This window comes from Cygnus olor, chromosome 1 (genome assembly GCF_009769625.2).
Source record: "Cygnus olor isolate bCygOlo1 chromosome 1, bCygOlo1.pri.v2, whole genome shotgun sequence".
Taxonomy (NCBI): Eukaryota; Metazoa; Chordata; class Aves; order Anseriformes; family Anatidae; genus Cygnus; species Cygnus olor.
Window position 1 is genome coordinate 190,668,978 of NC_049169.1, and position 15,583 is coordinate 190,684,560.

General features: G+C 41.0%; 1 protein-coding gene across 2 annotated transcripts; it reads left to right on the top strand.

Moving 5' to 3' along the window:
* Window positions 1-374: 374 nt before the first annotated feature.
* On the top strand, window positions 375-14,872 carry GJA3 (gap junction protein alpha 3). Of its 2 annotated transcripts, none has more exons than XM_040544040.1 (3): window positions 375-759; window positions 7,228-8,733; window positions 9,251-14,872. In XM_040544040.1, exons 2-3 carry the CDS (start codon window positions 7,245-7,247, stop codon window positions 9,430-9,432), a joined length of 1,671 nt encoding a protein of 556 aa, XP_040399974.1. In that variant the 5' UTR covers window positions 375-759; window positions 7,228-7,244; the 3' UTR covers window positions 9,433-14,872. The 2 variants fall into 2 exon arrangements, with proteins under 2 accessions (XP_040399974.1, XP_040399975.1); XM_040544041.1 differs by lacking the exon at window positions 375-759 and adding an exon at window positions 1,542-2,179.
* The last annotated feature ends 711 nt before the right edge of the window (window positions 14,873-15,583 follow it).

The window sequence follows — 15,583 nt, forward strand, 5'->3', positions numbered from 1 at the left end:
CCATGGACTTCGCCAGACTGCCAGGATTTTTCAAACAAGATGGAGAGAAGCTTGGCAGCTACATCAGCCAGTTCCCTCAGGACCCCAGGGTGCACGGCATCAGGTCCCATAGACTTGTATATGTGTGTAGTTTCACCAGGTGGTTTCAAACCTGCTCTTCGCTTACCGTGGGAGGCTCTTTGCTCCCTGAGCCTCCATTTATGGATTCGGATTTGGTCTGAGGGAAACAAAACAAACTCCTTTGTGCGAATAACTTAAATTTCGGATATATCTAAAGCACAGTGGCGGGCAGCGGGCCACCGGCGGGCTGGGGGCCGCCACCGTGCGGCGCTGCTGCGCCCCGCGACATGGCGGCGGTCGGTGCCCCTCACACCTCAGCGCCCTGCCCTCTTCCACCGCCGCCCGGGAGCGGCGGCCGCTGCTAACAGCACTGTGCCGGCCACAGCCACAGAGCGGCCCCGGGACGGGGACGGGGCCTCCGGGGCCCGGCCAGGCTGGGGAGGGAGGCGGGCGAGGGGAGGGGGAAGAGGGGAGGGACGGGGACCCGCTGCTGCCGCGGGGGCCCCGCCGCGGGCGGGCGGCTGAGGGCGCGGCCAGGCAGCAGGTAGGGAGCGGCGCCCCCCTGCTTTCTTCCATAGCCCGAGCTAAAATTTGGGGGCTTACTGTGTCTCCCCCCAGGCCCGGTTAAACGAGCAATGATCGGACGCTGTCCGGGCTCCCCCGAAGGAGTTCGGCTTTCGCTAATTAACACAGCCTCGCGTAAGTAGGGCGGGCGGGGGCTCACGGGCTGACCCGCCGAGGGAGCCGGTTGGGGACTGGTAACAGGGGGAAGTGTCCAGAGTTCATAAAATACCTCGGGAAATGCAGGGGAGAGGGGGGAGCCGGATTTTTTTGTGTGTCAGGGATTGTCACAGCTGTTGCCGTGCAAGGGTTTGTGTGTAGGGGATGTTGTTTCATCCTTAAGGGTTCCCGCTAACTTTTGAGCATCAGTGTGCATTGCAAGCCACTTTTACACTAGGAGAGCAATGAAATCCAAGATGTACCATGGAGACAGACTTACTTCCACCCTTGTGAATGGTGCCACACAGAATGACAGCATTAATGAACATAACCCAAGCTGCTTCTGACATTTCATGCAGTGAGCTCTGATTTACCTGACCGATCAAGGGTTTCACCCGATCATGGGGAAAACACCTAGCTGACCTCCCTTGGGCCACACAGGGACCAGGCTTTTGCCTCACTCTGGTCACATCTGTGGCCTGAGAATTAACCAAAAACATACCAGTTACTCACTTGTTCACTTGGGACTCCTAAAGGGATGCAAAGTATTTTAAATGAGTAAATGCTCTTTGAAACTCTTTGGAAGATATTTATAGCTCAATTTGGCAAAAGTTGGCCAGTGTTAGCAGGAAGGAAAGTTGTGTCATTTTTTTTCCCCCATAATATCAGAGTATCAGAGAGGTATTTTTATATATATATATATATATATATATATATATATATATATATATAAAAAATACTCTGGGTATTTCCCCAGAGTATCAGAGAGGTATTATTTTGGGTCCATCCCTGACTCGCTGAAGAAATCACATAAGCCTGGGATGTTATTAGGAATCCTGAGTGTGTGATATAGTTGTATAAGAGCCTGATGTAGATGTGAAGAAGGAATTGAACTGAGTAGCCAGAGCAACTAGAGTTTCCCTTTAAGAGAACTTTAAAGGGAAAAGTGAAAATCCCACCAGAGCACTTCAGAATTAAACTAGAAGAAAAATTAATTAGTTTCCATAAGACAAAAATGTACTTCAAGAAGTTTGAACAGGGTATCTGGCACTGCCTTGCAGTTACTGTAATGTGCCTGAAGTCCCATCGTACTTCAACCTGTCCTCTGGGTGCCTGCTTCTCTGTGGTGAAAAAGGGTCTTGAATCTTTGAACTGCCAGAAAAGCTCATATTTCCTTTGTACATCTGGGTATTTATCTGGGGCAGGGGGTGGGACGCTTCTTACTGTGCAGTTTTTAGATCCATGTGGCTGATCGTATGTGGACACCTGACAGATCTGTCTCATTCATGCTTCACTCACTCGGGATGTAGGGACTGTCACCCTCACGCTCGACAGCTATTCTGTAGTGCCCACTCTTCCGTAGCTTCACACTCTTCTCACCTTTCAGAGTGTTTTATTGGTAAGTCGCTGTCTTTTAATTCCAAAGTAGAGCTCTTAGGTGGCATTTCAGTATGCTGGGGAAGAAAAGGGGTTACTTTCTGTTCCTGTCTTTTTTCCTGTGAGCAGTGAGTCTGAGCAAAGGTTTGCTATGCTGGGGAACAGAGGAGTTTAGCAGGTGGAGTGTAGCTCTCCTCCTGGGCTCCTTGCACTTTTGCTTTACTCAGGGCAAACTTTCACTGAAGTCAAGAGGTTTTGCCTAGGATTTAAGGAAGGGACTTCACAGTAGTAGTGAGTTTAAAACGGGATTTTTTTCTCACAAATGTTTAAAATGTGATGAAAGTGATAATAGAAGCCTCTGAAACTGTTACATTGTGAGCATAAGAAATATATCTTTCAAGCCCTCATTCAAAATAAGTTTGTAAAACAAATTATGAAACTTCAGCTGTTGTGTATCATATACATACATGACCAAATACCATTAGTTTTCATTGGGAATTATAGTAGCTCATTCTGTCCCTTCAGATCTTCCACTTTGTCTGGAATGACACAGTCCACTGCAAACTTTGTGCAGAGTGACTACTCCTTTCATTGGATATGGATTACCAGAGATAAAAAACTGATATGTAGTTACTTGATCTTTTAGTGTAAAAACAAGGAAGTATTGCAAGTTGTGTTCTCTTTTAACAGCATTTTTTTTCTCATACTGGTTTGTAAAGCCTAGGTAATTTTGAAGATAAAAACCCAAATCCCAAGATATTACGGACTACCACAAGAAATTAAAGAAAATGTGGGCTGAATTCGTATTCTGACAGAGACATGTGTTAGGTCTCAAAATAATTGCTAAAGGACTTTTTTAGATATACCAGTATTACAAAATCATAAACACACCAGCTGTCATAATCTGGTAGTATATGCAGCCTAGCTGTGTAATTATTTGTGTGTATGTATATATATATATATGCCTATATAAACATACATGTATGAGTGAAATTATAAATGAAATATATTTTATACACTTGACAGTGATAAACCTCTTCTGTGATGGGGTCAGAAATAAAAATAGAGGAAGTAACTGGCAAGTTATAAATGCCAGATGATAATTACTTCTCTCCTGTAGAGGGATATATTTGACATCATGGGTTTTAAAATTTATTCTCTGTCTTGCTCATTCTCTTTGTCACACAAACAAACAAATGCAACATCCACAAAGTCTGTTCATGCTTGTACTAAACTTGGTAACTAATGGCAGAACATTGATTCTTAAACATAATTCCATGCCATTTTTTATGACCTGCCTATTTTTCAGTTTCTGTCTCAGCAGAATGATTTTTTTAAGTGACACAAACAATATACAGCTCCCAGTTCTTATGACACAATCCCAAGGTGCATGAAATCCTAGCTTTTCATACTATTGAATCAAATTGTTTTCTGAGACAGATTCTCTGTCATTCTTTTGCAAGCATTTCTCTAATAATTTCATGAAGTACGTTTCATGACAGATGTTTCATTTTTTAATCTGTATTTTTCCAATCGCAGAAGGAAAGAACGTCTCCCTTCACAAACCATATATGAGGTTAGGACTAAGCAATTTCCTGTCTTTGTATTTGAAATCATGACCAACAGTGCTGGAAGTAGTACCATGCAGCTGAAGTTTAATACTACAAAAGCAAGCTTGGAAATGTTCTCAGCTAAAATACTGAGTAGTGTCTGTTTAAATTTAAATGTAGGTATTTTGTTGTTGAACTCAATGGTGACCACTCAAATATTCCATGAGGTCTGCGAGCTCTTGGATTTAGTCTGATGTTATTTAATCATTATTTATGTCAAAACACACCTTTAAAATGGTTGGTGTTATTTTTGGGTGCATTACATTGGCTTTACGAATTACTCACTGGTTTATTTATTAACAATGAAGGGAGATAAAGGACCTGGATTTCTTCAAACCCTTTAGCCATTGGAGCTAAGTATCTTTGCATTGTCTTTGGAAATTATGTCCTTCCCATGTTTTGGTATAGGTGATACAGGTTTGTGGTGAAAGCAATGATTGCTGCAGTTATTACTGAGATGAACACTGAGGTTTTCACCTCTGTGCAGTTTAGATGCTATGAAGTATCCACTGCCTTCTTAAGGACTTTTTGTCTGTGTACTGCATGGATTTTCAGACTTCGATATAAATCTTTTATTAATGTAAGCAATTAGAATCCCTTTTAAGTGTATCCTTTGAGAAATACATCATTGTGTCATACCTTTGGTGTCCTGAATTATCTCAGACTGGGCATTGTTGGCCTGTAGCAAAAAGGGAAAAAAACATCTTCAGTAGTATTAGTGGATGGAGAAAGACTGAAAATAAATTAGATTCCTTTGCATTTTACAAATTATTATTTTGTTCTTCCACTAGTCAGTAGATAATTCTTCCAAAAAGCACAAAAAATCCTACTTTAATTGTAGTGAACATTGCTTATTGATGTGTCCATATTAAAAAAAAAGACAATTGCTGTCTGTTCACCTTACACTGCATGGATTATAATTTTTCATGAGGGCAGATTGACTTCATTTTGGGGAACAACAGAAAGTAGTATCTCTCTTTGTTAAGAACAGTTTGTGGTGCCTAGCCCAACGGAAGCAAGGGTGACCATGCTGAAAATGGACCAAAATTTTGAAGATAAAGAAAATTTGGTGTGCTAAATTTTTCCAATCCAGAAGCTTTCTATTACAAATATTAGTAACCAAAGAACAAACCTTAATTTTGACTACTTATTACTGGAACCTTCCACTTTGCTTATCTGGGCAGAAAACAAAGAGTGAGACAACTTAAAATGATAGAATAATGCAAAGGATAGAAGATAAATGAAGTGCTGAATTTGGTATTATGCTAAATTTCTTTAATCCACCCAATATCACATTATTCCTTTTGCTGTTGCTGCACAACAACTTTTACAGTCAAAATATGAAAATTACTGAACAACATTAAGATAGAACTAAACTGATAAACTTAAGCTTGAGGATAAAAATTAAAAATCATATAAAGATACTAAATTAGTGTTAAAGAAATAGAATATCCTAACAAAGTTTATGCAGCCTTGGGTTAATATTTTGAGAGAGAAAAATACATTCTTTAGAAACACCTTGAATATATTTCAAAAAAAAAAAGAAATATTAAAAATTGTTTTGAGACCAGAAGCATTACTGTACAAAATCAGTATTTCAAAATCAGTATATTAATACCATAGTTTACAATTTATCATGCTGTGCTGGAAAAGGAATTCTATAATATTAAAGGCAATGTTTTTTTGTAGGAAATCAAATATCTATTTTTAGATAGGGAAGTTTGTGCTGAATTAACTTTCTGAGGATAAAGTGTATTAGCATTCCAGGATTTCCAAAAATGTTGCTTTTTGTGTGGAAGAATACTACTCTGCAATTACAGGTATCTCAGTTCCTCATAGTAAAATCAAGCTATACAAATATAACAATATACAAAACCAACAAAATAACTACTTTAACTGACAGCTTCAAAGATGTTCAGTACTGACTTTGGAAATGCTTCCTCTTGAAATTCAGCAACACTGTTGCTGGAAATCACAGTAAATTAAATACCAAAAATAGTCAGTTTTTTCACTGGTAATTTGTTACATGTAATGATGAATTCATTTTGGGAATTGTAACACACACAGGTATTTAGACAAAAAAATTAAGTATAAAGGTAAAAAGAGCAAAGTGTAATTCAGTTATACTAATAAAAGTAAGTTGAAATTTTTAAAGGAGGGATAGCAGGATAATATTTTTTTTAATAGTGATTTTTCTTGCATGTTGATTGTTGTATCTGATTTGTAATTACAATTAATTATTCCTGAAAATATTGAAGACAGATGAAAGTAAAGTTTTGTGGTTTGTTTTCATTTGAAGGATGACATCTGAAAGGTAGAAGTGTGTTTGTTAGGAGAATGAAATGTACTTCTTACATATATTCCAGTATGCTTACTTATATTCCAATTGAAAACAAGCCAGGGATAACAGAAGCAATACTAGCAAATTATAGCTTGTTTCTCAGTTGAAGACAGCTGATAAGGAATCTGATTTAAAAAAAATCTTTAAAATACAATAAAAAGTCTTTCCAAATCAGAATTGTGTCACTGACTAGAACTGAACGTGAGAAGCCCATCATATATGAATTATTGGAAGCCACTGAAAATATATGCCAGTTGTTTCTCACAGAAGTAAGATCATGTCATTTTATTTCTCTGTGCACAGTTGCTGAAGTGCCCAGAGCTATGGTGGTTTTTTTTTAGAAATAATTTTATTGACGTTGCAGTATAGTAACCACAAGTGGCAGGACATTAGGGAAAACAGTATAGAAACCTTTCCACTGTTCCTCTCAGAATTTGTCATTTTCCCCAATATTTTTAGATATTCCAATAATTCTCTTTCCAGAAATAAACAGACTCAAACATGAGTAAGCTTGGAGAACATTTGTGTTGATGGTGTACACATAGAATTAAACTGTACATTTGATAGTTTTTGAATAATCATCTGTTTGTATAGGGTTAAAATAGCAGAGACCTGAGATACTACTAGTCCCCTGAATGCTATAATAAATGAATCCTGATAACAAAAAAAAGATCGTTAGCCAAACTTTGTATCACACAGTGATACAAGTGCAGTCACTTTATGAGTAAGAATGTTCTAATCAATTGAACCAATTTCCATCTGTTCCTTTCTAAAAATAGTCAAGAACAGCTAGAGGCATCTCAGGTGGAAGAAACAGAGAGATGACATTGTTCAAATATTTAAATGTAGTAGAAATTCTAGTTCTGAGTGTGTTTTGCCTGCCACTGTGTGTAGACACACCTGTAGTGGCTAGTGGGAGCACTGAGCATCCCGCTCCTGTGCTCCCCCAGACCCATGGCTGCCTGGGACGCAGGGTTTGTAATTCTGAGCACAGGCGTGCAATGTTCTGCCAAAGGAAGTGCACTTAAGAAATGTCATTTGTCAAGGAACAATCTGTTCTGTCACAGCGTTGTGTAATTATGAGATGTTTTAACGTTGCTCTAATTGCTCTTATTGTAGGTTAGAAATCTGGAACGATGGGCGACTGGAGCTTTCTGGGGAGACTGTTAGAGAACGCGCAGGAGCACTCCACGGTTATTGGCAAGGTTTGGCTGACGGTGCTGTTTATCTTCAGGATACTGGTGCTGGGGGCCGCTGCTGAGGAGGTCTGGGGAGACGAGCAGTCAGACTTTACGTGCAACACTCAGCAACCTGGTTGTGAAAATGTTTGCTATGACAAAGCCTTCCCCATTTCTCACATCCGCTTCTGGGTGCTGCAGATCATTTTTGTCTCCACTCCAACCCTCATCTACCTGGGCCATGTGCTGCACATTGTACGCATGGAGGAGAAGAGGAAAGAGAAAGAAGAGGAACTGAAAAAGAAGGGAAGCGTCAAAGACAACAACTACCCAGGAGCAGCAATGTCTGGCAGTCGTGGTGGAGGCAGCAATAACGCCAAGGATCCTCCTGCCAAAAGGGGGAAGGAGAAGCTGCCAATTCGTGACGAGCGCGGTAGAATCCGTATGGGGGGCGCACTACTCCGTACCTACGTCTTCAACATCATTTTCAAGACACTCTTTGAGGTGGGCTTCATTGTGGGCCAGTACTTCCTATATGGCTTTGAGCTAAAGCCAGTCTACCAGTGCAGCCGCCCACCTTGCCCACACACCGTGGATTGCTTCATCTCACGGCCCACTGAGAAGACCATCTTCATCATCTTCATGTTGGTGGTGGCCTCTGTCTCCCTGCTGCTGAACATGCTTGAGATATATCACTTGGGGTGGAAGAAGCTCAAGCAGGGCATGACGAGCCAGTACAGCCTTGAGATGCCGATCACAACACTGACACCGGTCATGGTAACAGGGGAGACCAAACCCGTGTCCCTGCCGCCGCCGGCACCACCCGTGGTGGTAACAACCACGGCACCCCCTCCTGTTCTGCCTGACACCCGCGCTGTCACGCCGCTGCTGGCCCCGGTGACCATGGCACCGTACTACGCTGCGGCTGCTCCCAGAGCGCGGCCCCCCTCCAACACGGCCTCAGTGGCAAGCTACCCCGTGGCTCCACCAGTTCCTGAGGAGAGGCACCGTGCCATCACCCCCACGCCCGTCTCCACTCCTGTCACCATCCCGACGCCCATCCCCACGCCTACGCCGGCCGTCATCAACTACTTCAATAGCAAAAACCATGCCCTGGCAGCTGAGCAGAACTGGGTCAACATGGCAGCCGAGCGGCAGGGGAAGGCTCCTTCCAGCTCGCCGGGCTCCTCCACCCCCAGCAGCGTCCGGCGTCCCCTCCCAGAGCAGGAAGAGCCACTGGAGCAGCTTCTCCCACCCCCAGCCGGGCCACCCGTCGCGGCGGCCAGCAGCAGCAGCAGCACCAGCCTGAGCGGGGCGAGCGGCACCAAGTGGGACGTGGAGGGTGAGGAGGAGCTGGCGGAGGAACGGCCCGTCTCGGCCGCCTGCACCACCGTGGAGATGCACGAGCCGCCGCTGCTCGTCGACACGCGGCGCTTGAGCAGGGCCAGTAAGTCGAGCAGCAGCAGAGCCAGGTCAGACGACCTGGCCGTGTAGCGCGGTCGCCTCAGCGCAGCGGGGCAGGTGGCTGGAGGCAGAGCGGGCAGGGGAGCTGCCCCCGGGGGGGCCAGGCCCGGCGCGGGCGGGGAAAGGCCTGGGTTTCAAACTTTGACGCTTGCTGTTTTTTTGCACTCTGTGAGTTGTAGTGGGGAAAAATAGCAACATTTTCTAATAGGTCAGGGGTGGCCGAAGCGCAGCCCGTGGGCCAGGAGACCAACCCCCCTCTCTTTAATGTCCGTGGCGGATCTCCCAAGGGCAGCCGTAGTGGAGGCCTGCACAGGTAGCAGATGGCGATGGGAGCTGGTCTTGTGCCCCGAGGCTGATTTTGATTTGAGAAGAACATTGATATCCTTAGTGCCCACGTGCCTGCCCATCATCTCCTTCACGCCCTTGCCTTCCAGCCTTTTCACACAAGCTGTTCGTGAGCAGACACCATGACTTATTTTCTTCCTCTTAAATCCTAATAGAGCCCGATGGCAAACACCAGGATGGCATATTGCCTGTTGGCACCCGTCACCTCTATGGAACAACTTGCCATGTTAAAGACCAAGGCGACGGCAGTCTCTTCCGTATAACACAGCTTAATGAAGCCTTTGTGCTCATGGCAAGTTGCCAGTGTGATCCTCTTGGCTGGGCAAAGTTTAGGTAACCCCTGTAATAGATTTTATCACTTTGAAGTTCATCTTTCTCCCTTTTAATTTTTTTTTTTTTTTTTTTTTTTTTTTTTACTCTTGACCTGTTAGGAAGTGTTCAGTTTGACCTTCTATCCAGTGTTTGCCAACCATGATCACACCATTTTTTTTAAGCCCACAAATACATTTCAGCATGTTTGATTATAATTTTAGATGGCTTCTGAAATTGCTTAGCAGAGGACAGGAATGTAAACCACACACCTCAGAAATGATTACACAGAACAATTTCTCTTCAGAAAGCAAGGATTATGATTTCAAGACATTGTGGCCCCATACGTTGCCTGTGGACAAACAATAGGATGAAGTACAGCTCTGCATTTTAGACTATTAGATACCAGCTTAAGTTTGTTGAAAAAAAGTTTTTTAGAAGTAAACTTGAGTGCATATTTTTAAGTATTTAAACATTTTTAGAGTAATTTTGATCTGTAGGTTTAAACTTACTTGGATGTGTACTTACTCATTTTAGTTTTGATTTTTGATCTTACAAGAAAATGTAAGGGGAAAGAAACTTAACTAATGGTGAAAGTCCCAAAGCAACATTATTTCCTGTTATGATCTACCCTGTCCTTTAACATCAATCTGTAGTGTCTGACAAGTCCGTAAAAACAGATTTAGACAACACTATATTGCAGAAAAGGTGGCTAAAATATCTGGGCAACATGCTAGTGGCTAAAGGGTCTGTTTTGATCCCACTGAAGTCACTTGCAGAATTTCCATTCATTTTAACAAGGAGCAAGATTTGGGGATGGATCTCGCAGGCCTTATTCAATCAAAACTAAAATTCATACGGAGTTTTGGGAGCCAGAAGGAGTGTAGATTTGGGGCCTTAGATAAAGACATTAAAATCCTGCTTTTGAAAATCGTGCATTTCCCTTAAAAAACGGGTGGAGGAAACTGCTGGGTACTTTTTTCTAAGGTGCAGCTTTCCTTTTAACTGACTTAGTCCTCCTATCCTTTGTAACAAGTACTCTCGCAGAAATCAGTCGGAATTTTGCATGCTTGGTAAGGCTTGTAAGAGTTTGGGTACAAAGGAACACAGGATTAGGCCCAACTTCTGTTCTAAGCAAAATCCAAAGGAACTGAAGCTCAGAGTCGGTCCTATGGCTGCTGTCAATTGGAAGCACTGTAACTGGAGAAGAGCAGTCAAACACACTGGCATAGCCCCTTGCATGGTCAGAGTATTTGGCCTGGCAGTGCAGCCCTTCCTCAGGCGAAGCAGGGTCACCCCGTAGCAAACACTTAAAATTGCCAGTTACTCTGCTGTTAAATGTTTTCCTCAACGTGTTTATTTTATTCGACAATTAAAATATGTTCCCACCACTCAAGATGAAAGATTTTTTTTAACTCCTTTCGAATAGACAGAAGGAGTTTCTCATGGTCGGAGGCACCGTTCTGCAACCCTTGGGTGTGCTGTCTCGTGACTTCTTGACCTGCTTGTAGTGAAGCAGGTGAGAAGTCTTTCTGCTGCCACGGATCTTGGGGCAGACACTGCATTAAAAGTCAATGTACGGCAGTACAATAAATATATCTACTATTAGGTGTTCAGCTTCGGGCATGCTCTTGTGAATTTTCTGTGTTATAAGCCATAAAACCCCTTTCTGCAAGAAAGCTAAAAGCTAAATCCTGCTCTGTGTTGTTTTCCTGCAACTGTGCTGAACGTAGAGGTGATACAGTTGCCTAGATGTAAACGAAGGCGGAATTTAGCACTCAAAAATTTTAGCCGTATTAGCATCTATAGTAGCAGTTTTTAAGTTTTGGTAAATGCCAAATAATTAAATTGCTGCAAGAATGCAATATGCATCTCTGTGTTTTAGTACACCAGAACTCATGGGCTGTATTTTCCTTTCCTTTATGCTTCTGAAGAATGAAGCCAAAGTCTCTCTGGAGTGTGTTTCTCTAAACCAGACCAACTGGAATATGTGCTTTTTTTATCGAGGCCTGAGAGCAAAACTGACTTTTTGTTTGATGGAGCCCTGTATCTTGCAGTCTGTAACTTACTGCAGCCCTTAGAGAGTGTCCCCTGCAGGACTGCATCCATATTGTATATAAAGAAATAAGAAGAGAGAGAGTTTTAACTTAGGATCAACTGATATCTAGTCTGCCTTTTTGAATTAATGTGTGTGGTTAGGCCTGCGGAGAGTTTGGGTGCTTTTGTGGAATATATGGTATTTTCAGGCAGAGTAACTACTGCCGGAAAGCTGTCAAAGATCTTTTTTTTCCTTTTTTTCTTTTTTTCTTTTTTTTTTCTTTCTGTTCTGTTAGGTTCAGGGGGAGAAAAAAAGTCTTTTGTAGTCCCTAAGAGAAATCTGACAGAGCAGATCCACATCAAAGCAATACTAGTCTGAGAAAGCAAAGCTACAACTCACAGGTTGTGCTTTTAGGATCACCTTGTTTAAGTTCCACCAAATAACTCTACAGTGTCAAGCTTCTTGGTTACCTACAATTTCATTTGGAGTCCAGTAATTGTTTCTTCATTTAAGCCCAGGTAACTGTTTCGGCTGAACTCCCCTTTAGTGCTTACCATTCCTTTTAGTTGCCGTATCATGTTTGGGATCTGTTGGAAAAAAAAATCCCATTGATGTGGCAGATTTTGAATACTTTAATTAATCTTTGCTCATGAATTATCATTGAATTCAACATATGTGAGTAAAGCATAAGGACCAAACTCCGGATTTGTCCTAATGCACAGTGTTAAAATAAGACTACAGATACTACAGATCTTAATTGGGAACTAATGGAAAAATTATGATAGGGCCCAATCCTTTTCACTCTTTTCCTGAATAAGAATTACAGATAGAAATTATTTAGTGTCTAATAAGATATTTTCAGTACATAGGTATTAGTTAATGTATCAAAAGGTGAGTGTTTCAATGATTAAAGGTATTTGCCCTGTTTTGGTATTAAAAAAGATTAGTTTGCTATCTTCCGTAATTCTGGAAAAAATGTACAAACACTGACTAACTTGCAGAACAGAGTCTGTTGGCAAAAATATCTGTTAATTTTCAAGTTTTTTACTCTTAGACATTAGTTAATCCCAAAGAGGGGTCTGGTAGCAAATAGTACTTTGATTTAGCCTGCTCACATGGCCATTCAAGCCACAGTCCTGAAAGATTGTATTCACACCCCCAACCTGAAGCCAGTTATTGCAGAAGAGGAACAGAATCATGCCTGATCAATCAACCAAACAAAACAACAACTCAATTTTTTTTGCTCTTTTAATAGAATGTGGGAAGATTGTCTTAACTAAAGTGAAAAAAAAAATCTAAGGTAAACTATAAAGAAGAGAAAAAGAAAAAACAACAAAAAAGATATTCTTTGAACAGGCTACCAGGTGTATGATGTGCTACTCTTTTTGCAGTGAGTCATCTCCCTGTTACTAGTTGACCTTGCTTTGAGCAAGGGGGTTGGACTAGCTGACTTCCAGAGGTCCCTTCCAACCGCAGGAATTCTATGAAACACATTTTTCAAATCACTGATGGCAACATTACATTCTTCATAATAGTTTTACAAAGATGTAATAAAAATATATCTATATTGCACATAAATACATAGTTTCTTGGCCATGGGCACAGTTGATCTGTTTTCTGTCACTGAGCTTTTTAATTAGTGCAGCTGTCAGTTAATAGAAAAGAAAACCAAGTACAGATGATTTAAAACCACACATTTCTTCTCTTTCTATTTTGATTAAATGAAAACAGCTTGCTAGGAACTTCCCTTTATAAAAGTGGTATATTTTGTCTATGAAAATCAATCTCTTGGTTTTTCATAGATAAAAAAAAGTGCTCCTTGAATTTGTTGGTCCATGCTGGCATTGAAAAATCCTAAATCCTTGAAAATAAGTAGTATCCACTGATGAAGTAGATGAGCTGTGTTCTTCTCTGGTGTAATTTGGAAGCCAGTTGTGTGCAAAATGGTTCCAAGGATTGATTTGGCTCAGTATATTTGTCACTTATAAAGGCACATGGAGCTAATTAAATGTCTGACATTTTGCAGCTCTTGAGATTATTTTCTGGTATGAATACATAAGTGTAGGATCGGTAAAATAATTAAGGCAAGCTTTAAAACTCAGATGAATACTTAGGTCCTTTTTCGGTGATTCATGGGACCACTCCCTCTGCTGATGCGAATTGTTGCATTCCGCTGAGTTTGTGTGAGTGATAACAGTCTGCAAAAGCTTGTCTGCAAAAGCAGAACATTGAGCCCTCAGCTTATTTTATTTTTATTTTTATTTTTTTTTAATACATACACTAACACCATGGATTTGAACAGGCTGGCTTTTTTTATTCCCAAATGTTTTTGTTTCATTTACTTTGATTTTTCTTGTGAAAAGTGTGCTCTTGTAATTTTGATTTTCTGAAGTTTACATTCAGTTTTTGATTTCAGATTGCACATTTGGATGAAATTGTTTTCCAAGTTTACATTTGTATGAGAAGTAAAAGAACGACTCTGCCAAAATCTTAAACCTAAAAGTGAAATGTCAGAAGTGTCTTACTCTAACACAGGAACTCTTCAGACATAAGGCAGTACCATTAAAGAAAATGAAACCTGATCACTGATCTATAGCATCAGTTTTCTCTGTATGTTTAAACTATGGGAGCTGGATATATAGGGAGCACACTATGGAAAAAGATACTTTCCACCATAAACTTAATTATTACCCAGTAAATTCATTACTATTGAATTAAGTTCATTATTATTGATACGCCTTCTTGTGTGTGTAGAGGTTCAATGACAAAAACTAGCTGTGGCATATGTCTTTTTAAAGCTAAATTTACAGCCTGCTTTAAAATTCCAAACAAACTACTCGTGGAGAAACACTGCACTGTTACACGTAGATTTTGCAAAAAGGTAAATGTTTTGTTTTCTAGCCAACAATATGGTTCTGAGCCTGCAAATGCAATTTCATCCAAGTTATTTTTACTCTTGCAAATAAGATCATTAAAGGTAATGGGACTATTTGCATAAGCAAAAAACACTGATGTGAAAAAGAAATTGTAGATTTGCATTTTAAGTTCATTGTAAGATGCCAATCAAATTCCAGAAGTTTTCGTCCTTGAAGAGTTATGCAAGAAATGTGAACGTACTTTAAGATGGAGAATATATTCCTGTTCCCATTGACACTGTTTCTCACAGTTAAAGGGTTGTAAAGCATAAGAAAGCTTACTCAGAGCTTTCTTGTTGCTTACTGGATGTTTGTCTTTTACATGACAGAACCTGACAACAAACATAAGTTTTCTGGGCCATCAGGGACTTATAATAACCATAAAAGCAGTAAACAGTTAAAAAGTGCTGTCTTCAAAGAAGTGCCTTGTGTATTAAACTCTGTAAGAAACGAGTTGATGTAAATGTTAATTTACCTCAAATGTTTACAAAATCTTGACTAAATAAACTTTTTGTACCACAGTATTGTCTCTTCTAGATTAAATTTTCATGGCTGTGTAGATGGTCTTTTGAAATACTGGGATGACTGAACAGTTAAGCAAAGTCAGTTAGCTCTCTCCCTTTATTCACTTACTCTGCTGCTTCTCTTCTTCACATGGCATGCTTGCTGAATTGCAGCTGTTGGAGAATTGGATGTTTGAAACCCACCTCCATGCAGAGCGCCCAGTGCCTTCAAAGGAAGTTCACAGTCCAGAAGACGTGGCTGGTAGGACCTGCACTGGCAAGTGCAAGGGGTGAAATGCTGGCCGCCTTGAAATCAGCGGGAGGTCTTCCTCTGCCTTCTGCCAGACATACATTTAAACTTGGCTTTTATTTTGACACACACATTTATCTCATGCTGTTGTGGTGTTAATAGTGACTCCCATCTTTTCCCCCAGTGACTTGCACTTATACAGACTATGATGCATCTAGCTGGTTTGTCTAACGACACTCTTACTATAAATGCACAACGGTTTTTAGTGTCCTTACTAGGGATAATGCTGGGTACCCACCGTGTTTGAGATTTGCCCCTTGTAGGCAAAGTTCACAGTTTAGCACACAGGAGTATAACCCAATTTGCTACTGAAAATGTTTGATGTACTTGAGTCCAGGTCCAAGTTTAATTTGTGAGGAGCAGCAATGTGGGCTAGACTAAGTGACTGTAGAAACGATAAAATAAGTATGGGG